Raw genomic sequence first — 24,915 nt, forward strand, 5'->3', positions numbered from 1 at the left:
GCACTTTGATTTAAAACAGAAGAAATAAATTCAAAGAGTAATAAATGTGTAATAAAAAATTAAATAAACATTAAATATTTTTTAAATGCAAGCACAATGCCAAACAGCTCTTATGAGCTTATCATATACTGCAACTCAATTATTATGTACACTCATCTCTGATGCTTACAAAATTTCTGTGAATAATTTGCATAAACAAATGTGTTTCTTATAAGAAAAAAAATCTAAGAAAGCACTTTATGCATGGACTGTATAGCTTAAACAGTAATATAGGAAAGAAAAGAATTCTAAGAAATAACTTAACCTGAGGCACCCATTTCCACACATAAATATTTCATCTGCACATACAACTGTTACACTTGCTCACATCTTTGAAAGCCAGGACTTTAATTTTTTTATAGGACTAATTATGTTTCTTAATATTTTTCTTTCATATGATATTCTTTAAACACTCAGGTACTACAACCTCAAAAATAATTTCTTCATAAGACAAGGTTTGTCAGAAAAGTGATCTGGAAAAGAGTCTGGTTACCAGATCACATCTACAATAGATCAAATATGATCTTATTGGAGAAGCAGCAGAAATCAATATACCTGTAAATCCTCATATATTTTACTTGTACACAAAGCATGTGTGTAAGCACACAAATCTTCCATACAAAGATTTAAAGTAAACTTTAATAAATTTTTAGTCCACCTCTGTGTTATCTAAGTATCACTATCACCTGCAAAAACTGAGTCATAAGAGGAACAAGGCTTAGAATCTCAAGTACTTGCAAGCACCTACTTCCCAGTGAAGTCCCCCCAAACATTTAGATCATATCTAGAGAATTAGAATTTCTTTGCACATTCTGAGTGTGTTGCATTTCAGCCTCAAGAATCTCCAAGTCTGCATTATTTGCTTTTGAAATATTTAGAATAATACTTGACTAAATAATACATTAACTAAATTAGTAGCTCAGTATTTTTAAATTATTTCTACCTGTTTGGCAATGTGCAGTATCTCCTTAGGAAGTAAAACTGTTCCACAAACACCAATAGCCATATACTATTAAAAATACACTTCAGTGCCTACTGTCTCCTTATTTTTTAGAAATAGGAAAGACAAATCCTCTGCCTGAAACAGCCTTCTTACTCCAACTTTCCAAATGATAATGGCATCACAGCCTGGCTAGAGCCATCCTCTGCAAGGAGAAGATTAATACTCAGTCTTTTGATTCAGACTCATCCAGTTCCATACTCAATCACGGTAATTCAGTTTTCAACATCAGATGCTTTCTTTCATGCATGGGCACCACTAGGACATAAGATGGTCCAACAACCTGACAATTATTTTATAAGCCACTGCCAGAAGGGATTCAAAGTAGCTGCAGAACCAAACATATGCTCTTAGGAAGTTACAGAGGACATCCGAACATCCAGACTCAATTTAATCAAATTCATTTACTTTCAAAGAAGTTCAGTAACCTGCTTCACCTTCCTCAAACACTTTCAAGAGCATTCCTACAAAAACATTAGCTTTCTAGATACCAAAGCCAACACAACATATACTGAATTACAAAACAAACAAAAACCACAGACCAACACCTTTTGCGTACCTCCACAAAAAGTAATTCTACAAAATATGTAGAAACTAGGCCTTCACTTACTAACACATTTTCTAGGAAAAGATGACTCATAGTATCTTATTCCTGATCTGTGAAAACTTTCATCCACAAGGACACTCCTCCAGAGAGACAGACAGACATTTCTAAATGCAGGTAAAGTTAAACTGCCACCATGTACCAGAATGAATTAATGTTGTTAATATAGAACCGAAATACAGAGTTAAGAGGAGGGAGAATATTTTTTCCACAGACTACTGTTACCATCTTTTACTTATCAACCTTGATCCTCAAGGTAGACTAATAAATCTAAGAAAAAAAATCCTAATTTTATTGAATGCTAGAAGGCACATACTTAATAAAGATCTTGATTTAYGGCACATTATAATTTCTCCCACTCTTCAGTTCCTGCTAAGCCCACGTTGTTTCACTGGCAATAGTAATTACTATCTCTTTCTGTCCCACAGGAATGTTATTTTTCCTTTCCTTAATATCACTTGCTGTTCTATAGAAGCTGGCTATCTTTTCCTTTCAAATTGTCTCATTAACACAATTAAGCTAAACCCAGAGCCATTTCCCCAAYCTGTATTTAACTTTAATTTGTTGTTATTCTTTAAGACATGAAAAAGGGAATGTATGTCTGAAAGCCTGCCCATCTTTTTGAAGTACAGCACTTTAACTAAGGAAATATATTACAAAATTTGCCTTTTGACCATACTGATTATAACACTTCTACTAATTCTGCTTTTTCTTACCCCCAACTACGGATATGTTTGAACTGTTAGTCTTACTCAGCAGCTCTTGTACTTCTTGCATTGTCACATGTAATACAGATAGCCTGACAGGGGAATAAAAGGAAACCTCCTCCTTTCCTACTATTTTGGATTGGATTGTAGTTAGGATAACAATGTAGCCCRTGAACAGATCTCAGCACATAAAGTGTCTGATGTATTTGTGCACTCTGGCATCTCTCATTTTTTCTTGAACTTCTGTATATCTCAAACGATATAATTTGTCTTGCCTCTTAAATCATTTTAGCAGGCAGAAGACAACTGCTAAAAATATGAACTACAAACTAATATCACAGATTAATTTTGTAAATATTTCTATACTAGACAAAGACTATTTAAAAGTAAGACTCTTATTTTAGTCTCCTGCAACTATATTCTGATACAGAATGTGCTAAAGAATATACTACATTCTGAACAGTAGAAAAAAACAGCCTTATGTGAAAGRGTAAACTCAGGAGAACGATACAGAAGTCTGCATTAGTGGTGTTTGCCCTCTAGAATCTTGCAAGTTCAGCATTGATAGATACAGCTATATGGCAAAATAAACTTATAAATGAAGTTTAATGTAGCTATCACAGAAGAGTACTAGCATGTGAAGAAGGGCAACATAGGCTCTAGATGTGTTAACAACCAGAAAGCCAAGTCTCTAGCCTCTAAGAACATATTTTAGCTATAAGCATATCCTACAGCCTGTGCTATTGCATCTTCATAGTCACATGTGCTAACATGTGCTGGAAGTTCAACAGATGACTATCTGAATTGTGAAGATAATGCTGAGATATATTTATCTAAGATATGCTTATCAGAGAATGACAGCACACACATCTCCCTCAAAGAATTGATAGGAGAGTTTCAATCTACTCTCATCAATGTACTTTTGAATGGCAGCAGCTCAAATTATTTGATTTGTTAATCAGACTATAGCATTTTGGATCAGAAACTAAAAGGCAGGAAGAGGAAGCTGGGAGCAGAAAGTGAGATCATCAAGACCATCTAAGAAAGTATGGGAAATGTATCCTAGCAATCATCAACCTTTGCGAGTTGCAAGATATACCAGATTCACAGAAAAACCAAGACCATCCATCTAAGGTATTACAGTGAGCTATGAGAAGCAATACATGAACAAATACTACATGATTGGAGAGAATAAAAATAGAGAGGGACTTGAGCATAAAAAAGAGAGACTAGTGATCTATTCAAATGCTACTGAAGTCCAGCTGTTCACTTTTTTTTTCCCAAGGTAGAAGGTGGCTTCACGAATATTTAAGGCACAAGAGAGGGACAGAAATGCAGAGCTCGGGAGTGTATGCAACCACAGCATAGCATGAGCTGCTGTGGAGCTGTACTTGGAGATGCTTAATAGAAGAAACAGGGTGTAAGAAAAAACAAAAAGGACTGAAAAATTCAGAAGCAGAGTGGGAGAACTGCTTGGGGCAAAAAGACAAACAGGAAGAAAAAAGGTAGAAAAAACAGAGTACAGAGGATAAAAGGGCACAAAAAAGCAGGTAAAAATAAAGGATGGAATACAGGAAATAAGTTGGAAGACATACAAAGAAAAGGATTGACTTGACTTTGCTCTTTATTTACACTTTTCCTTAACGATCAGAGACAGGTTATCAGGCTAATAGACCTTCAGTGGGATACTGTGCTTGTATGGACAAGTATGGAGAAAGGAGTTAAAACAATTTGATAGCTGGTATAGAAAAAGTGGGAATAAGGAGAAAGTAGGGTAAAGTAAGTATTTTAGAAGAATTGAGACAGACTCAGAGGGGCCTCAAATTGCTATTTTAGTGATAGGTAATGTTGGAGTTTTTGTGATGTCAGTAAGTATTGTACCTTGTTTACTTTTAACAGCAAACCTCATGGAAAATATACTAAAGGATCTGATTCTAAGATTTAACTTGAAAGTCAGTGTGGCCTACTGATGCAGTTAAATGCATTCGATATTGCTCAGTTATGAAGTCCAATGGTAATGTGTAAAGCAGCATTTCTTCACTACTCTCACACGTGAAGCGACAGTTTAACACAGTGGCTTCTAATCAAGGGTCAAGACTCGTTGATGACAGYCAGTACTTCAGAAGACATGGATAACAAGTTCTGCTGGACCTGTGTTAATTCCACAGTACCCAGACAATGGACGCTGTGAATTCTCTTTTCCTCTGTTAATGGATTATCCAATTTGTACAAAACATATAACATGTAATATTATTTTTCCTGCATGTTTTATGCTTTGTTTTGATGAACCCTAAGTCTAAAACCAATTTAGACAGTAAGTAACAGAAACAAATAATAAAAACAAAAGCTTTGTTTAGTTTTGCTGAAAGGCATAAGCAGTAACACTGGAGAACTGAGAGATATAGCTATTTGAGCAAAATTCATTTTATTACTTTATTTTTCAGCTACAAAAAGTGTTTCCAGTGCTTGTGTGGCCGTTATTGTAAATTTTTTTTGCGTGTAGCTCAGATGTAGTGGATAGGGTGCACTGTGCTGGTCCTTGGCAGCATCCAGAATGTCTGGCTGATCCCTTTCTTGAAACTGTATCTGACACTGCTTACAGAATACTTTGGAGTAGCCATAAAAGTAGATTTACTCATTTTTGTCTTTTACTACTTGCATCATTTAATAAACTAAGACACTGATGTTTTTGTCACTGTACAGACAGAATAAACAAGACAATCCCTGCTCCAACAACTTTTAATCTATGCATAAGAAAAAAGAGAACAGATGGATAGAGTGGGGTACTCCCACTCCTCCACAAGGAAGCAAAGAAAATTATTTTGGTTAAGGTAGTAGGAGGACACRTGTCAATCTAGCTAAGATGACATTTCTTGTGGGAGAGCTTTAAAAACAATTCAAAGGAAGCATCTTTGTGGATGTTTACAGGGAACATGTGGGACAACATGATAGAAAGCATGATGATGGCTGACAATCTATCAGGCAGTGGAAACTTGCTACCAAATGAGCAAACACAAGAATAGTAAAAGTGCTCAGTCTTGATACACAAGGAGGAGAAAGTGGAGATATCCATACAGGGAGTGCTATCATCAAAGTGACAACCAGGAAAATGATGTACATGAGGCAAAACTGTGATTGTCAAACTCAGAGAAAAGGATGCTGTAGTTAAGATCTGAGAAGGTAAGAACCTGAACAAGATTTCTGGCTATGCAGAGGACTAGGAAAGGTTATAGCTCTAAAATTATGCAGAAGGAAAGTGAAGCGATGGAGCCTGATTAAAGAAACTATAAGGGTTTCAGTCCAAGATGTTCATAAAAGAGCTTCTGTGACAAAAGGGATGATATTCACAGGGAATATGGAGCAGATTTTGGGGGCCTTTTTTTTAGCCATCTTTGTCTTAACACCATATATCCACAAGTTGACTTGAGAGATACATAACTGTGGTAAATTTAAAATAGAGCCACAGATCTGAATTATCAGCATATAGTGCTGGAATTTATATTTATGGATGATATTAGCAGTAACTTGACACTGTTAGTACAGTAACTTCACTTCCTAAATTACAATAACAAATTCAGAGTCCATTTCTTGTAAGTATTGTCATGGCTTTTTTTTTCCTCACACGTTAACGTATCCTTATTGACATTACACTTCACATGTTGTTTCAATTCTCGGTCTCACAAAATCCTTCTGTAACTTTTCATAGTCAAATTTAGACTGACTACACTCAATAATTCTTTGCCACCAGCAAACTTTGTTCACTCGCTACTTGTCCCTGATCATTTAATGAATACTGGGAATATCACATGTCCTTTTGAGCTCCCACGGCTGAACACTAAAATAATTCCTAAGATTCAGTTCTCTTTTAACCAGTGATTAGCTCTAACAGTACTTGAATTATAAAGCCAAAGAATGCAATGTGAGATTCAAAAGAGAAGTACAAGAATGATGCAAATTGGTTATAAAGTTGGCCAGGGATGGCATAAGGTTACCTTGACATTTGAATTCTTTGTTCTTGAGAAGATACAGGAGCATTTCAGGTCTTGCAGCAGATTAAGGAATGGACTAGATTATCTTTAAATTCCCTTTAGCACCTGGATTTTGTTTCGCTTGCTATATGTTCAGCTGGCTTAAAAGCAGCAAAATAAATGGCACTGCAATTATTTTGAAGTAATTAAGATTTTTTCTTAATTATGTTAAAGAATGAGAAGTACAATGGGAATCAAAGCAATATTACATTCCTATATGTTTTTATTAGTTACTGTATCTAAAATGCTTGCAGAAACTGCTTAATTAACAAGAGAATGTGTTGAGCTGAAATTAATATGCTGAACTGAAGAAAATAGAGAAACTTTTTTTTTGGTTTAAATTTAAAGAGCTAAAATGAGGGCAGGAGCTTACCAAACAGTTTAATGTTCTCTRAGAATAGTGAAGAAACTGAATTCTAAAAAGAACCATATCAAGAATCATATCCTTGCTTATTCAATAGGCCATGAACCTAAGTGAGAAATGATTGTGCATTTATTTCAAAATTAGTTTTGAACTTTAACAGAGGCCAAAGTCTTACACTAAACTTAAGTTAGAAAAGGTTTCATTCATATAACAAGCCTGTTTTGTCCACTTAACAGATCTTTCTTATGAGCCTGTTAATGACGATATAAATTTACTGCTTATTGGCAGCTTATGAGGATTTATTCTTATTTTAGCAGCTTCTTCACTCTTTCAGCCACAGGAAAAAAACCCACAAATAATAGCGTAACTTCGCTTTTTCCTTATCAAGAAACTAGTTAGGAGAATGCATAATCTTTTTCTCCAAATTAAATAGACTAGCACCTACCATGATCATGAGATCAATTAGGAAGAAAATCTCTGAAAATCAGTGCTATAAAAAGATAATTTAATTCAGCTCATTCATCTTAAAATGTACCTTGACCCTGCAGAGTTGAAGCTGCCCTAAGCAGCAGGATCTATTACGTAATCCACACTTATGTCACTATGCTGTAGGTTTCTTACCTAAATAAGACCAAAATCTCTCTTCATTATTTAGCATCGGTATCACTAAATTCTTAAACAAACGAGTCTTTGACCCAGCTGCACTTTAGGTAAATTAAGGCTGTAAGACCAGACACATATAAGCTAACTGGAATCTACATGAGCTAGTAGAAAGCAATTTTTTCTAAAGGGCAACAATTTTAAAAATGAGGCAAAACAGATTATTAGTTTTTGCCTTGTCTCTAACCAAGGGAGCTAAATTGCTTGACATACTGCTGTAGCTATAAAAACCATGCCACACTATCACCAAGAGAATGGGACAGCATTCACTTTAGTCTACAAGTCTACAAGAGTATCTCCCTATAGTAGCACAATACATTTTGAGTTTTGTATTTCAGATAAATCTTTGTATCTAGAAACAAGCTATGTGAAATAATATTTTGTCACTCATGATTTTTTATGATTATTTATGTTTAGCAGCTTAAAATAGATAGGACAAGTTAATTTTTTCAAATGACATGAAAGAGCATAGGATGGCACAAGCTTGTGGGACTGTACTTTCATGGAATGCATGCTCAGTGTTTCAAAGTCATTAGGATGCTTAAGGCAAAAGTATTTCTTCTACTGAAGTCATACAAGATCACTTACTATCGTTTTTGGAAATGCTGAAACTTTAGATGAGTAACATTGCTCTAATACCTTTTGAATTCCCCTGTCACATTAAGGAATTCCAATTCTAACATGCACAACAGAACTTCCAAAGCTATTACTTCTCCTACCATGCGTTCTTCAGATGACAAATAATCACTTCTTTCCAGAGCTGCATATAAAATGAACAAAATGTAAAAGGCTAATAATCTGCAGAGAAGTCAGTAATATTGATTGAAAGTATATATTAAGTAGTTCTAGTCCTCTGACAAACTACAGAAAATCCACAGACACATTAAAAAGTTATTCCTTACATTTTGCGAATTTAGGAGTCTAAACAAGGAGATAGAAATGACCCATTCAAAAGGCTTTGAAAGCCAATCAGCTAACATACAGAAATCCAATTCATAGGAGAGCAGTGAAGGGGATCAAAGAATGGAAGAAAAACATGGGAGACAATGGGAGCTGCAGGAGGCTGAATATCAGATGTATAAAAGTATATTTTTGTATAAAAGGCTTTTGTCACCTGAAAGAATTCATGCAAGAAATGATTGCAGACACTCTGACTGACACTGACAACATGTTGACTCTGTTAGACTTCTTGTTTCTGATGCAAAATGAGATGCATCATTGCTCTGAGTAAATGTATAATGTTGTTTAAAAAATACTTGAGAAATACCAAAAGAAAAGCAGCAGGATTAAACAGCAAGGTCAGGGATGCTATTCAAAATAAGAAGGTAACCTTCAAAACTCAAAGCTGTGGCCAAATGAGAAAAGTAATTACAATATATCAGGAGAGTAAGGGCAATTTGTGAAGGATTAAGAACTAACAATAAAATCTATTTCAAACATATCAAAAACAGGAAAGCTTCCAGAGAGTCTCACTATATAAAAGGAGCATTGAGAGAGAACTGAATTATTAAAAAGCTAAAAAAAAACCCCAAATAAACAAAAAAAGCCAAGAAACAAAAATAAAAAACCTTTTTGCATCTGTGCAGTTTGAAAAGACTGCCACACAAGATACATTCTTCAGAGGGGATTCAGCATAGATCTGTCTCAAATGTAAGCATCAGCAAAAACAGTTATAGTCTGAACAGAAAAAATGAGAAGTAACAGATGATAGTCACCCAGAAGAAACTCAGGGATGAAATATCTGAACTACTATCATTTAAAGCAAGGTACCTCTTAAGCTACCATGAAATAAGAGGAAAAGTTCTCACATGAGAAAAGAGCAGATATGAGTAAATGGTTAAAAGTTTTCAGTGTGAAGGAAGATCATTCGCTATCTTTTCTGTAATCATATGTTTACATTGGTAGATATAAATATACTGACAAGTTATGTCCATATATAAAATATTCATGATTTCCAAAGTCCAGGTATATTTCTATGGATCTCCAAATTCTATGATTTGAAATGTCCTTTCTCTGTTATTGTACGTGCCTAAATTCAAATAATCTTATTTTTTGCTACAGTTGAATACATACATTCCATTTATAGTTTTGGGGAAAAAAAGAAAGATGTAGTAAGTTCTTTGTAATATTTTATTTAGAAGAAAGCTTGTACTTACCTGCTTTCTGACATTGCACTATCTTCTCATATAAGCTATCTGCATTTTCAACTAGAGTCCTGATGGTCTGAATCATCTGTAGAGAAAATTATTTAAAATATACAGACATATCAGTAAAATGCAAATGAGCATGACAATTTTTAATCTTTAGAAGATGATTAAATTTGAACCAAATTGATAATCTAATATTTATTGTTAACATAGTGAATGCATTTGTTTTCCTTGTCATGACCAGGCACATGAGTGCTCTGAATGCAGCATAATGACATAATAAATACGATTCTTTTGGGCTGGGATCTGTGAACAAGGAAGTAAGATGTCAACCCCATTCCTGTCCACCCACTGCCTATCAAAATGAGTGGAAATTATACAACTATTTACCACTTTTGGTGACTTGGGCAAGAAAACCTGTAGCCTGGTTTCCTTTTCCTCACACACCCTGACATTCAGGATGATGATCAGTTACCACCCAGTACTTTCTTTTTCCTAAGTATCATTCCTCTGCTTCTCCAGATTTGTTCCTCTATATTTTCCCTTCTGTGGCTTGTGTATGTATAGATGAGATAAAACTCTATGGGAAAAAACACACAACTCAAGGCTGGAGTTGGAGAATATGGAAAACTGATTCTTTTACCTGATCTTTCTGAACACAAAGCTTTTCATGGAAGCTCAGCTGAAAGCACAGCAATAAAGATGGGACTGTGCAGATTTTTCAGCCTAGGATATGTATTCCAGAAGTAAAGGAAAGCGGAAGCAATGGCTCTGCTTTACATCTTACCCACTAGCATCTCTGGTCTCCACTCAAGCAGACTTCTCTTCACTAAAACAATGGGTAAGTTTGACATGCTGCTTGTGTGGGTGTTTATGTGAAACTTTCTTTTCCTTAAGAGACCAGAACTGCTGTTATGAGCAGAAAAGTTTCATATTACATAAACAAATAAATAACCTCTGTAATACTTTTCTTCAGAGAAATGTTACTTGAAGACACGTGACTATGGTAACCCTTCTCACCTACTAGAACAAGCCTCCTCCAGCTAAGTGGCACTGAGGCTTGCTTTCTGAGCGCTGCTCTAAGTGAGGCATAGATCAGTTTGGAGAGGCAGATGATTGAGCCCCAAATTCTGGATCATGGCAAGCATGCAAGCAAGTGAGGTGGAAGAACATCTGCATAGATGTAAACTACACTACAGACTTCTACTATTTTCAGCTACACAAAAAAAAAGGTTTAAATAAACTACAAGTAGTATTTAAGAAAAATTCTAGTTCTGTTTCTATGACTACAGTTTAACATGATAGAATAAAGAAAGATGCAACACCCCAAATTCCACATTTATGCAAGATATAAACAACATGTCCAGCAAATTTAGAGTATGCAAAGGTCATCGTACTGGGTAATTTTTACATTTATATAAGTAATTTTCACATCCAGATTTACCTGTATTTAATTTCCAACTATCTATTCATCCTGATTTGTATTGTAAGTCAGTAAAAAAAATGTAAATCRCAACAATAAACGAGGAAAAATTAGTAACTTGATCAGGTTGCTAAGCTGCGAGTGAAATACTTTACTACCCACTTTCTACTGGATTGTTCTTTGAATATAAATATTAATGTACACTCAGGCAAAAATTGCCTATAAATAGAATTATGCTGATTACTCATTGGGTGTAAGAAATTAAAGACAGAACTGTTTTAAAGAGAAGCATGCTTTAAATAAGAGAATACTATATTTCACTCAGATAACCTACTATGAGGAGCACTGCAAACTGTCTCTTCCTGACTGTCAAGGAAGAAGCTGTATTTCGTCACGTTTCATTACAAATTAGGCCTTTAAAACAGTATTCAGGTAATAAMAGCAATGGATCCATTATAAATGTGCTTGAAAGACAAGGAAGTTGACTATTCCAACATGTATGTCATAAACCACATTTATACTGTAATGCACTTAAACAAAGAGAACCAAAACACAGTTGACTGTGTATTGCAAATACACTTGCAATAACTGAACATGTTATTTTACTAACTAGCTGAAAAGATACTGTAAAGCACCCTACATTGAGCTTTTCCTGCTTTGAAAATTAACTTGCAAATTGAAATGCTGAGAGTGTATGGCTCTTGTTTTGTCAGGATGCTAATAAACAATAATAAATAACTGCAATGGGATTCTCCTGTTATTAGAAATCCTTTGACTTGAGAATTCCTTTTGACTGGAGTCAAAACAGGCTTAGTGTTAACTATGATTACTATTATGAACAACAGACAACAGAAAAATTGTGCTGCCCATTCAAGGTATTCGTTCTGGAGGAATTGTAAGAAATATTGTGACCGCCCTATGTCAGTCTATTCTTTGGTACTGATCATATGTGTACAATAATACAATTTCTAAGTTGTCTSAACTAGGTTCTCTTCCAGATACAGAACATCTCTATCTGCTCTGTTTCCTTCATACGATACACTTTATATGCAGATCCGATAAACTCACTAATTTAGAAATTGTAGAGAACAAGTCTCAGCAGATTAGAAAACATTCTTTCTACTCTGGAACACTGCAGTGATTTTTAGAAATAAGAGAATTAAGTCAAAGATGAATAGAAACGCTTACATCACTGTGTTTCTTTGTTTACTTTCTGTATTGACAAAGCAAGAAAGTTGTACTAATGCTGCAGATGAGAGGAAATGAAACAAATCACTGTATCAGTGCTCCTTCATCATGGTAAGGTTAACACTGAAACAAGAGTTTATAATAACATGCAGATTTAATATTTCACCATTTTGATATGGAAAGTTGGTTTGGCCTAAACACTCTCTGATCAAAAGCACTGTACACTTCAGCAAATGCTGAAGAAAGACAATGTGTTTTATGTGATAGATCACAGAAATTATTCTAATATGAATTCTGATATTTACCTAGGTCAGTAACACCTATTTTCTTGAACTTCAGTCTCCTCTAAAATACGTATAAAGCTGTATTTAACAGTACCATTAAGCAAAATTGGCTGAGCTAACAATAATCAACCCCCAAAAGGGGTTGATTCCCACAACTGTTCAATCAACATTATGCTATACCCCTATCTTGCTGATGTCAAAGGAACTGGTGTGTTTTTTTGTAAACTCAGTTTATTAAGGAGAGAAATGAGCAGTGTGTTGTGTGCGTGAGCATTGTATCACCTTTTAGTTGTGTTTGGTTAATAAAGTAACAGGATTAGTTCATTAAAATTTTACTGTTACATTACCCTTCATCATACAGCCATCTTTCAGTATGTATTCAGCTATTTGCTGAAGGACTTTTCTTATAAAGTGCCCCAATATATAACGTCTTTCTGGAGTGCAAGCCAAAATTAGGACATCATGAAAACATTTGTATAGATGTTAACAAAGACTCAAACACTTTTGGCAGACACAGCCTATGGAACAACTGAATATAAATGATCACATTTAAACAGAAAACTAGCGCGGTCCAGGTGAGACTTGTGCATGTGTGTGTGCTGGCTGATATAGAAGGAAAGTAGAAAATGAAGAGTAAGCAGGAGCTTCAGTGTGAAAGATGGTGTGTCTAGTGCTTGCAGAATGAGAAATCAAATTCTGAAGGCAAACTGGTTGTGGAGGCTGAGGAGAAAGACAGACTAGATTCTAGGGTTCTGTGATAAATATACATAACAGGAAATGATATCTTGAATGAAGAGCAGTGATTTGCCTTTTCAGGAAATGGTCTCAGTTTGTGACTACTAGGAGTATATACTGAACAAGCTAAGCAATAAGCAAGTATTTCCTAACCACAGCCAACTTTGAGAATATTATCAGTGACAAAACTGGAAAAATAAAGGCAAGCAAACTTAATTGGAAACAACCAGTTAAAAGTGCTCACAACTAAAAAGGTATTGCCAAATTCCCCATGCCTCATGTAAGAAAAGAAYAGATTTTATATAAAGTTTAACAGCTTATACATTCTAGCAAGTCTTTTACAATATTAATTCCCATCTCTAACCTATGTTGCTTTTTTCTGGAAGTGAAGATTCATAAAACCCAACAAATTTTTTAAAGACTGAATGTGTAACACTAACTGGATTTGCTTCAACTTTCTCTTTAATCCCCATAAAATATTGATATGAACAGAGAGAGGTTTGTTACTCACTACATAAGTGTCAGGAATCACTAGACTACTTTCCTATTTTTTTTTTCTGGACAATGGAAAATGGGAAATACAGAACAGTATGCTTTTGAGCCTCAAGGTCATTGAATTTTTGTAGAGGCCTGGATGACAGTTTGACCTATTCTTCAAACTCTATTTGCTAAAACATTGAATCATTTTATCTAGTTGTCAGAAAAACTATAATTCTAACAATGGAATAAATGTCAAGAAAGACACAGAAAAATATTTAAATTATTCTTAAGAGGTTTTAGAAATAATAACTAAATGACTAGTCCAGAGTTCTCAGTGAGGATTGGAGATCTCTATTGCTGTATATTGTCCCTACCTTAAAAAGCATAATTACTATGGTTAGGAATCAAAAAAATCCTTGCTTCAAAATAATGGAAATGTATTGCCATTCACCATTCATGTGTCTGTCTTCACAAACCAAACAAAAAGGTCTTATACTTAAAAAACGTATCTATCCTCTTTCTCAGCCAAACAATCCATCATTAAGTGACACAGCTATAGAAAATAAAAGAACATACAGGTCTGGACTATACTTTAGGCTTATTTTTTATGTTGCAGAGCTTTGTTATGTCTGTTTTTTTATTGTTTTACGGAAGAAATAAAACTTACAAACTAACAGTGTGTATATGTTTGTATGGATGTATATAACTGCATACGTTTGTACATGTGTCCTATTAACGCTATTTGAAATTATTCACCCCATTTCAGGTGGATCTGCACAAGAAGTAAAGATCTATTACATTCCTACTAGTCTCATGAAGACAGGTTGTCCTACTAATACCTCCAACTTAGGAATAAGATACAGACTAAACTCAACCCTGTTAAACATTACATTCCACAAAGAATACAGACCTTGAGACAGATATCTTTAAAAAACAAGATTTATCCTATAATTACTCTGTATGGGAAACWGGTTGGTAGCACCCCAAGAGACAAACAGAGGAAATACAGACTAGTTAAGTGGACAGCAAGGTGGAATGAAAACTGGCTGAACTGCTAGGCTCAAAGGGTTGTGGTCCATGGTGCAAAGTTAAGCTGGAGGCCAGTCAGTAGYGGAGTACCCCAGGAGTCGATACCGGGGCCAATACTGTTTAACATCTTCATTAATGACGTAGATAAMAGGGTAGAGTGTACCCTCAGCAAGTTTGCTGAACTGGGAAGAGTGGTTGATACACCAGATGGTTGTGCTGCCATTCAGAGGGACCTCAACAGGCTGGAGAAATGGGCAGAGAGGAACCTCATGAAGTTCAACAAAGGTTTAACCCCTCCTGCAGAGGAATAACCCCATGCACCAGTACAGGCTGGGGGCCAACTGGCTGGAAAGCAGCTTTGCAGAAAAGGAACTGAGGGTCCTGGTGGACAAGAAGTTCAACACGAGCCAGCAATGTGCCCTTGCAGCAAAAGAGTCCATCCTGGGTGGCATTAGGCAGAACACTGCAAGCAGGTCAAAGGAGGTGATTCTTCCTCTCTACTTAGCACTGGCTGGCCCACAGCTGGAGTGCTGGGTCCAGTGCTGGGCACCCCAGTACAAGAAAGACATGGACATACTGGAACAAGTCCAGCAAAGGGCCACTAAGAAAATTAAGGGACTGTAGCATCTGAACATTCCAGGAGAGACTGAGAGAGGTGAGACTGTTTAACAGGAGAAGAGGCTCAGGGGGGATCATTGTATATAAATACCTTATGAGAGAGTGCAGAGAAGATCAAGCCAGACTCTTCTCAGTGGTATCCAGTGAAAGGAAAAGAGGCAAAGGGCACAAATTGAAATACGAGAAATTCTGTTTAAATATGAGAAAAAAACTTTTTTACTGTAAAGGTGATTGAATATTGGAACAGACTGCCCAGAGAAGCTGTGAGTTCTCCATCCTTGGAGTCATTCAAGAGCTGAATGGACAAGGTCCTGAGCAAACCAACCTCAACCATTCTGTGATTCTGTGAAACTGCTCTAGCTGATTCTGCTTAGAGCAGGGAAGGCTGGATTACATGATCTCACAGAATCACAGAAGGGTTGAGGTTGGAAGGAACCTCGGGAGATCATCTAGTCCAACCCCCCTGCTCAAGCAGGGTCACCTAGAGCACGTTGTACAGGATCCTGTCCAGACAACATTTGAGTATCTCCAAGGAAGGAGATTCCACAACCTCTCTGGGTAACCTGTTCCAGTGCTCAGTTACCCTCACAGTAAAGAAGCTTTTCCTCCTGTTCAGATGGAACTTCTTGTGTTTCAGTTTGTGCCTGCTGCCTCTCGTCCTATCGCTGGGCACCACTGAGAAGCGTCTGGCCCCATCCTCTTTACATCCCCCCTTTAGATATTTAAACACATTGATAAGATCCCCCCTCAGCCTTCTCTTCTGCAGGCTGAASAGKCCCAGCTCTCTCAGCCCTTCCTCATATGAGGGATGCTCCAGTCCCTTCATCATCTTAGTAGCCCTCCGCTGGACTTGCTCCAGTAGCTCCATGTGTCTCTTGTATTGGGGAGCCCAGAACTGGACACAGTACTCCAGATGTGGCCTCACCAGGACTGAGTAGAGGGGGAGAATCACCTCCCTCGACCTGCTGGCAACAATCTTCCTGATGCACCCCAGGATACCATTGGCCTTCTTGGCCACAAGGGCACATTGCTGGCTCATGGTCAACTTCTTGTCCACCAGGACCCCAAAGCTGCYTTCCAGCAGGTCTGCCCCCAGCCTGTACAGGTGCATGGGGTTATTCCTCCCCAGATGATGGACTTTGCACTTGCCTTTGTTGAACTYCATGAGGTTCCTCTCTGCCCATCTCTCCAGCCTGTCGAGGTCCCGCTGAATGGCAGCACAGCCCTCCGGTGTATCAGCCACTCCTCCCAGTTTTGGATCACCAGCAAGCTTGCTGAGGGTGCACTCTGTGAGTGCACATCTCCAGAGGTCCCTTCCAACCTCAACAATTCTATGATTCTATATAAACAAATATTTTAGTAAAGTTGATATCTCCAAACAAAAGAAAATTTTTTAACTGAGCTTTCTAGCAGCACACTGCTAGAAACTTGCAAACAAGACAATAATCAATAATAACTTCATTATAGATAAAAAATGTGTATAATGAAGAGCAATTGATCTCTGTGCTACTGTAAGTACTGTCCAAAAATGCCTACGTAAGAAAACAAAGCTGTTAACTGCTACTTCTGTGCACATTGAAGACTTATCACATCAAACTAAATTTGCCCGATGGCAATAATTTTCTTTAGAAAACATATTATCTAAATTAGAAATGATTCCTCCAACAATGCCAGAGAACAAATTTATGATATAATTATACATTATGTTTCCCTTTAGACTTTAAAACATTGTCCTCCTCCAGGATCAATGCAGAGGAAATCTCCAGAGCATAATGCCTTCCTGAACTTACTGGCATATTATGAAATAACATAATGGCTGTATCTGACAGAGGCAGGATATTCCTTGTATGTGGGAAAGACATCAGAATAGACTCATGGTTTCACTTTTCCAGCCTTCTTTTCCCCTCTCACCTTCCTTTGTTTTTATATTTTAGGAAACAAATACACGGAACAGTTTTTTGTCTTCAGAAAGAAGCAAGCTGCAATTATGCTATCATGCAGTGCAGGAGTGTAAGTGATGGAATTGACTTACCCAAARTAACTCTTGTAAGCCTGAGAAAAAACACGACATCATCTGTTCTTAATCCTGCAGTATCTCAAAATGAATTAGGTTTGCCACAGTTCAAGAAGATGTACCAAAGGAACAAGCAGACCACAAGTTCTCCATCAAACTGTCTATATGTCTTTCTTTATTCCTCATGAGTAAAGCATTTGGGAAAGACTAGGTTGAAGACAGTGTGAAGATGGAGTAAATAAAATAACCATGAGCAGCTATCGTCTAAACTATGCACACAATGACRTTGAACTATTTTAAATGCAACTATCATTTCTCCTTGCTTTCCTGATACTTAGGCTGTCAGAGCAAAATGATTTTGATCATTTGTAAACTAAACCTGATAGAATGAAAAACTATGTAAAAAGTGGAGTTTAATGAAGCAAGCTATATATATAAAAGGAAAATATCTCATATCTTTAACAGAAGCAGAGAATTACTGCCCTTGGGGAAAAAAAATAATAGAACCAATGCAAAATTATTTTTGAAACTAAAAACTTCATTGAGAATTCCAGTAACTATAAACTTTTTGCATGGGAGGGGGTCAAAAAGGCAAACAGAAGATTAAGAATTTATTAGGAAAGAAACAAGAGAATTACCATGGGAAATGTGGAATCTAAATAAGAGAAGTTACTGTGCATCTGACCTATTTTTATATTCTTCCATAACCACTCTATTGGACAATCTTAGACAGCACAGTGAGCTACATGAACTTTTCTTCCTATGTACTGTTATTTTATGTTCTTATGAATAGTTTGAGTCAACCATTAGCCATAATGGAATTAGTGAGAGGACACAAAAGCTTCATCATTCAAGTTCTTAACAAAAAATGAAGAAATCTTGCTTTCCCAGAAGTGTCAAGTTGTCATTATGAGAGCTTTTCATTCAATACAAAACAGCCAATACTTTACATTTGGCACTGAAGCCTGAATATCCAAACTTAGACATTTGTTTCTGCCCTTGCGCACTGAAAAGCCCAACATAAGGCTGTCATCTGCAACTCTGGTTTTGGAAGCATAATTGCAACCTTCAGTTGAGACTGACTGTCCTGTTATAAAACAGGAAAATAAAAAGTGATAATAAACAACATAACTCTTTTTCAAGAAACTGTCCAGGCTATTCACTATATTTTCATCTATACTTTTCATCAGTTTTTGTGACAGACTAACAATTACACTAACTATTTAAATGTATCTTAAAAAACAGAATCTACTACTATTAATTAAACATGCCATAAAGCATTACCTGGGCTATTTGTAATATTAAATTGCAATCAGTGATCCATGTTTTCCCTTGAATCTCTTCACCATTGAACTGTATCCATCTATTACCTAAAAAAAGAGAGTTCTAACTCTGCAGAGACTTGACAATGAAATGAAACATACTGTACAAAGCCAGAGGCAATAATGGAAATAGGGAGACRGTGCATGTTATGGTTATTTAAATATTGCATTTTATTTTGCTAACTCTGAAACTTACTGGTTTAACACACATTATACCAATCTATCACCAAGATGAGAAAGTGGATTAGGCAACTCTAAGCACCTTCATACCTCAGACCTCACTGATCTTTGCAAATCTGGGGGCATCATTAAGACATACATCTCCAGAATACTTAACTAAGTTAGCTAGACCAGAGCTCTTGCAGCTATGCCTACCAAATATGATCCACTTACTGGAAAAATACACCCTAAAGAAAAATCAACATAAATAACTGTCTTAATAGTGTTTTTCCTATTGGAACAGCAGGTTAAGTTCAACATTTACTCCAGCTATCAGGGAAGATCTAAGAATTTACTTAGGCTAAAAATTTAATAATAGCTTAATTTCAGTATGAGTATTTGGAAAGCGACTTTGTCAAATGTTTTTGGAAAATCCAAGCAGACTGAAACTCCTCTGTCTACATGCTTCTTGACTTCAAAGAACTCCAAGAGAGTAATGAGCCATTCACTTTACAAAAGCTGTATTGACTCTTCTTCAATATGATATATTTATCCGTGTTTCCGTAAATTTTATTCTTCAAAACAGTTTCTACTATTTTTCACAGTACAGATGTCAGGCTGTCTGATTTGTAAGTTCTTGATCTCTCTTAGAAACCTTTTAAAACACTGGCACCACATTAACAACTTTGATAGCCAGTTTTAAAGTGAGAGGATACACACAACAGCTAGTAGCTTGGCTATATCAATCCTGGAGATCTTTTAGTCTTCCTGAATGAATACCACCTCTTTCTGGTAATTTTCTCCTTCATCATTTTGTCTTTTCCTTCATGACTTTTTCTATCAGCTTTTCAATTAGACATGGATTTTCCAGTGAGTCATTCATGAAGAAGAGTTTCATATGAAACCCTCCCTTAATCCTCCACAGACACACAGTTGCAAAAACTCATTTAACTTTTCTGCTATGATTTTCTTTTTCCTGAGGTTTTATTTCTTTATTTTATACTTCAGTCAGATAGTGATCCTGCACACTCTTTGACAGGCTTCCTCTTTTTGGTATGTTCAGAAAGGAATTTATTGTTATTCTACGTCTGTGCAGGTTCTTCCTGAAATTCTTTGTGGTTGGCCGTGCTGTATTTTTATATTTAACCGTGACATGGTTAAATGTCTATCCTAGCTTACTCATTTGCACGTGACTTCAGCTTTTCGGAGGATGCCTTCTTCTTTTGAACAGCACCTCCTCTCTTTTGTCCCCCTTAAGTGTTTTTTGATAGGTGGTCTATATTTGTTTCAAGGCCCCTGCATGGTACCTTTAAACAGTCTCTATAATATCTGTTCTTTTGGCTACCCCTTTTAGTTTCTTATTTTAACAAGTTTTGTTATTTTATGTAGTTATGTTTTTTAATTAAGAAAAAAATCAGGGCATAATGGCTTTTCAAACTTCTGTGCAAAGCCTGAATTCTTTCCTGTATAAGCCAGATGACGCTAAGAGTTAAACTGCAACATGGGGCACCCATGGAGGTGGGCTCCAGAATAGGTGGACTCAGCAATAACATTCTGAACCAACTGGAGAAATTGGAACACTGCTTTCATAGTCTATGTCAATCACATATCCCTCAGAAAAGGTGCCAGGTGGAAAATCTGGACTTTCTTTAGGTGTGCAAAGCAGACAGTGGTCAGATGATATCAGGTGCTTTAAAAACACATGAGATCCAAAGGTTGGGTTCAATTAGAGTAGACTGGTGACCATCCTGACTCAGCCTTCTCTGTAACAATCAGAAATTGAAAATTTAGAACAAAAGAAAGTTACGCAAGAGCTAAAGCAACCCGTGTACTCACTCCTTCTTAGCAGACAAGTTGGTAATTTCCAGTGCCGCATCAAGTATTTTTTTGTTAGCCCAGAAGTATGCAACTTTAAGGATATTCTGTGGAACAAAGGCTTCTTAACCTGCCTAAAAATTCTGGCACATTATAGTGCCTGAGAYGAGTTGGAAAAATCTCACTCTACATGTTCTCATTCTATAACACTGAAACCTCTCTTAGGGTATTTGCAAAGTAACCATAACCAAGGACCTGTATCAGCAACAAGGTAACCAATACAGTACAGATTTTATAAGCCAAGCATAACTCAAAACAGATCTGCTAATCATGCTTTTTAGACCCTGTGAAAGAGGCAATGGATGTATTTTTTGCTTCCTACAGCATTATGAGCTTCAGTAAAAGATGTCTGAGGGAAAAGCACATGCCCTACCCAATTCATCTATATGGAAATCAAGATGAGTTTTAAAGGTAAAGAACATCCAGGGTACTGAGCAGTAGCTGAAGTAAGATAGGACTATTAATATTTTGCCAAAATCTTGATAATCTGTCTTTTTTAGACTTTTAATAAGGTCTACTAGTACCAGTCCGGTCTATAACTCTTCAAGGTTTAGTGTCAAACTATCCACTTTCCAACAAGATGGACACATCCCAAGCTCAAAATATAGGCTATCATATTTGGTTTATGTCATTGGCCAAATTTGCAACTGCCTAACATGAAAAGTTAACTTCAACATGATTGCATATGCAATAYGCATATAAATTGAGTGAGTAGTTGAAATGAGTCAATGATCAACTAGATAACCTGATGTAAGCTTACCATAGAACTACTAATTACAAGTCATATGGTGAATTCAGGTTTACTGGCACTGGTGTCTTTTAACATCTATCATTTTCATCATCTCACAACCCCAACCGCATTATATACATTCTCATTATATTAAAGCTAGTCATGTCCTTGATCCTACCCCTAGGGCATGTATACAAACTCTATCCATTTTATCTGATTCTATCTGAATCAAATACAGACCTCCTATACCATAGTCTGGACATTTTGCATTGTAACATAACCTCAAAAAAAYTATTTTTTTAAAAAAGGACCAACACAAACTGTGACAAAATGGATCTAGCAGTATTATTTAACTGGTATTCAATTACACAACCCTAATTATTGTAGCAGCATCACTTTATCTTCTTTCACACAGATACAGTTCTGTGTTTTCTGTTTTCATTTTACTCTTACAAGTAAACACCTGCTCACAAAGTTCAGAAAACCTCATCCTCATTAGATGGGACACCTCATCCTCCACTAAGGGCTGACAGACAAGTTCTCAGCAATATCTAGCTTCCTTTGTATGATCCTCTAGCATATACTTTGAATTGTTATTATATTCATCACTGAATAATGCTGCAGACTTGGGACAGGATAAATATTTTTCTCCTCTTGCCACAGTACAACTTTTTAAGGTTTGCCTATGGTTTATCTTAAAGGGCATAAGACATTAAAAAAACATGCAATGGTGTGGAAGAGGCACTTGCCTTAACTCCAAGCTTCTGTCTGCAGCACTGATCAGTGATGGGTGTGATGACACCAACAGAGTGCACCAACAGTATCACATAAAGGAAGCTGAAGTTCATGAACAAGAGGGAAAAATAAAACATTGTTAAAAAGTGAAAAAAAGGGTAAAAGAATACTCAGAAGTATGGAGTAGCTAGAGAAAAATAAGCAACTTAAATGTCAGTCTTTCCCCAAACTTCCTCATTACATTTGTTTTTCATTATTCTGAAAAGGTCCACCAACTCCTATAGAATGGATAAAAGCAAAATATCCTTTAGTTTCCTGAGTAAAATTCTAGTTGCAATAATCATGATGGCAAACTACTCCTTAATCTCAGAGATACAATATTTTAACCTGTGAATACTACTACCACTTTTAGTTCCTCCATTAATGWGGTAGTGGATGCTGACAATTAAAAAACATTTTATGTGCTATTTGTCTACAGCAAGTGTAAAAAAAGTATCTAGTGATATTCTAATTAGCTTACAATCACCTGACTCATTCTTTCTTTAAAAAATATATGTGCCAGTGTTATACTAGAAATATTTTCACCTTACCATGTCTCCCTGCAGTACTGCACTCCTTTGTAATTATTACAATACAGACTGACTCCCCCACTGAAAGGTCTTACATCCTTTCTCACTTTATTGAGCAAATATGAGTCCTCTTATCACTCTTGACGTAAACATATTCTGCTGAATAATGAAATACCTTGACTTACTACTACTTTACATGCTTATTGTCATTTTATAAAAAGGAGAGTATTTCTGACAAATAACTTCATTTAGCCAAAAATATCCTGACCCTGAAAAAGTACTTTGAGAACTTCCTTAAGTGTGTCATATTCAGAATGCACACAAAGTAATAACACCCTATGCATTTATGCTAGTAACCAAGGTTTATTCAATAAACATCTAACATAATCTCTATTATTATCATGATTTTAATAGTTATAGCACATGACAGAATGGAAGAACATTGTTAAAACATAATTTTGACCTATTCTGAGTTCAAACCAGCATCAAATAAGACAAGTACATAATCATCATTTTGAAAGTACAACTACCCTATCTTAATTCTGGATCAGGTGTCTAGATATTAAGCTGAATTTTACACCCACCTGCTAATTTATCATGCCGAAAAATCCCCAGACAAACCCTTGAGATAAAGTGTGTTATTTTTGAGGGCTCCCTATATTAATTTGCCCCAAAACACAGAAAAAAAAATACTATTTAAGATAGTATCAGACTCCAAACAACTGCCACTACAGCGAATTTGAATATATAAGCTAAAAAGCTTCATGGCTCTTCTCCACCTTGAGGAAAAGATGATATATGTATGTCTCCCATTGTTTCTCCATGTGTTCTCAGAAACAAGAGCTATCAGTATGGCTCCCACAGCTGACTACATTTTCCAGTATTCCCTACTGATTTGATTTGTTGAAACTGTCAAATTGGACAGAGCACTGGCAAGACAAAGGTTTCTGAAATTGAAAGGCATCTCATTTTTTTTCATTTATAAGCTTTATTTAACTAAAATAATCATAGTAAAAATGGTTATTTTGACTTATGTTCAATATCATTTAAATCTAGAAGCTTTGATTCATACTATTTGCCTCTGTATGAAATGGAGTCCTTATCCTTTAGGGAAGAGAAAATGGAAAAATGCTTTGAACATGCCATTATATAAACATTCTATTATTTTTAAATACATAATGAAGTATAGATTTCTAAAGCATGCAAATATTCAAATCACGCATAGACTACCAGATTGGGGGTGGGGAGGCAGAGCTATGTGAGAGACAAAGAACAAACCAAATTTGGATTGTGAAGATCTGTGGAGACATGAGTCATCTCTATCAAAAAAAACATGCAAACAAAAAATTTAATCCAGATTTATAGAAAGATTTTGAATATTTGGAAAAGCTGAATAACTAAAAAGCAGCCTAACCACATCAGAACAAACTGCAGGCAGAAACATTGCCCATCGACAAGACAGAACTTCATTATGTATGTTATATGTGCAATCCCAACAATCAAGACTGTCTGTATCCTCATTATACTGATACCCCATAAGCTATCACTAAGAGGATATAACAGTATCATCTTGTTACTGTGCTACCATTTAAATCAAATTCTGTTGTATTTACACCATTCAGCTACATGAGCTCTACCTAAATTGCTGATTATCTATGAGTACTTTTTGGACCTGGTAGAGCATTATTCTAATGCCACTTTTTCTTTAGAAAGCAATTTAATAGATACATATGAAATTAAGTTACTGGTCTCATTTTTTTACCTTCCTTTTTTATTTTTTTCTTTAAATAGCAAGGACCATTTTTAGAACAGTGACTTGATCCTGTCAGTGGTTTCTCATTTTAGCATACAAAACTAATGCAACATTATTCTAGAAGTGTTTACTTATTGTCCAAAGATGTATCAAATTAAAGCAATTATTAAATAAATAAATAAAAGCTCAACTGCTTTGTGCCAGATACTTCAGCTGAAGTAAGGAGGACATTTCAAATCACACTCATCTGCTGGATCTTTTTTCCACATTTTATATTTATACAAGACTGGTATAATTCAGTATATCTCAGTTTATTAGTTCTTCCTTCTTTCTTGTAAACTGTTTAATTTCCAGTTTCTAAAGACACAGTTTACATATTTACTGAAGTATAAGAGCTGGAGTGAACATTAGAGCTAATTGCGGATGCAAAAATGCCTAATTAAATGACAGCT

At 35.9% G+C, this 24,915-nt stretch overlaps 1 protein-coding gene across 1 annotated transcript in view; it reads right to left on the reverse strand.

The window, feature by feature from the left end:
- The window catches only part of PLCL2 (phospholipase C like 2), a 114,224-nt gene that overhangs the window by 19,250 nt on the left and 70,059 nt on the right, over nucleotides 1–24,915 (reverse strand). The window contains exon 4 of the mRNA XM_026068626.1: nucleotides 9,559–9,634. Coding sequence (XP_025924411.1) covers nucleotides 9,559–9,634 — 76 coding nt within the window. The remainder of the gene's footprint in view (nucleotides 1–9,558; nucleotides 9,635–24,915) is intronic.

Source organism: Apteryx rowi, unplaced genomic scaffold (genome assembly GCF_003343035.1).
Source record: "Apteryx rowi isolate R43461 unplaced genomic scaffold, aptRow1 scaffold_277, whole genome shotgun sequence".
In the NCBI taxonomy this organism is placed as follows: Eukaryota; Metazoa; Chordata; class Aves; order Apterygiformes; family Apterygidae; genus Apteryx; species Apteryx rowi.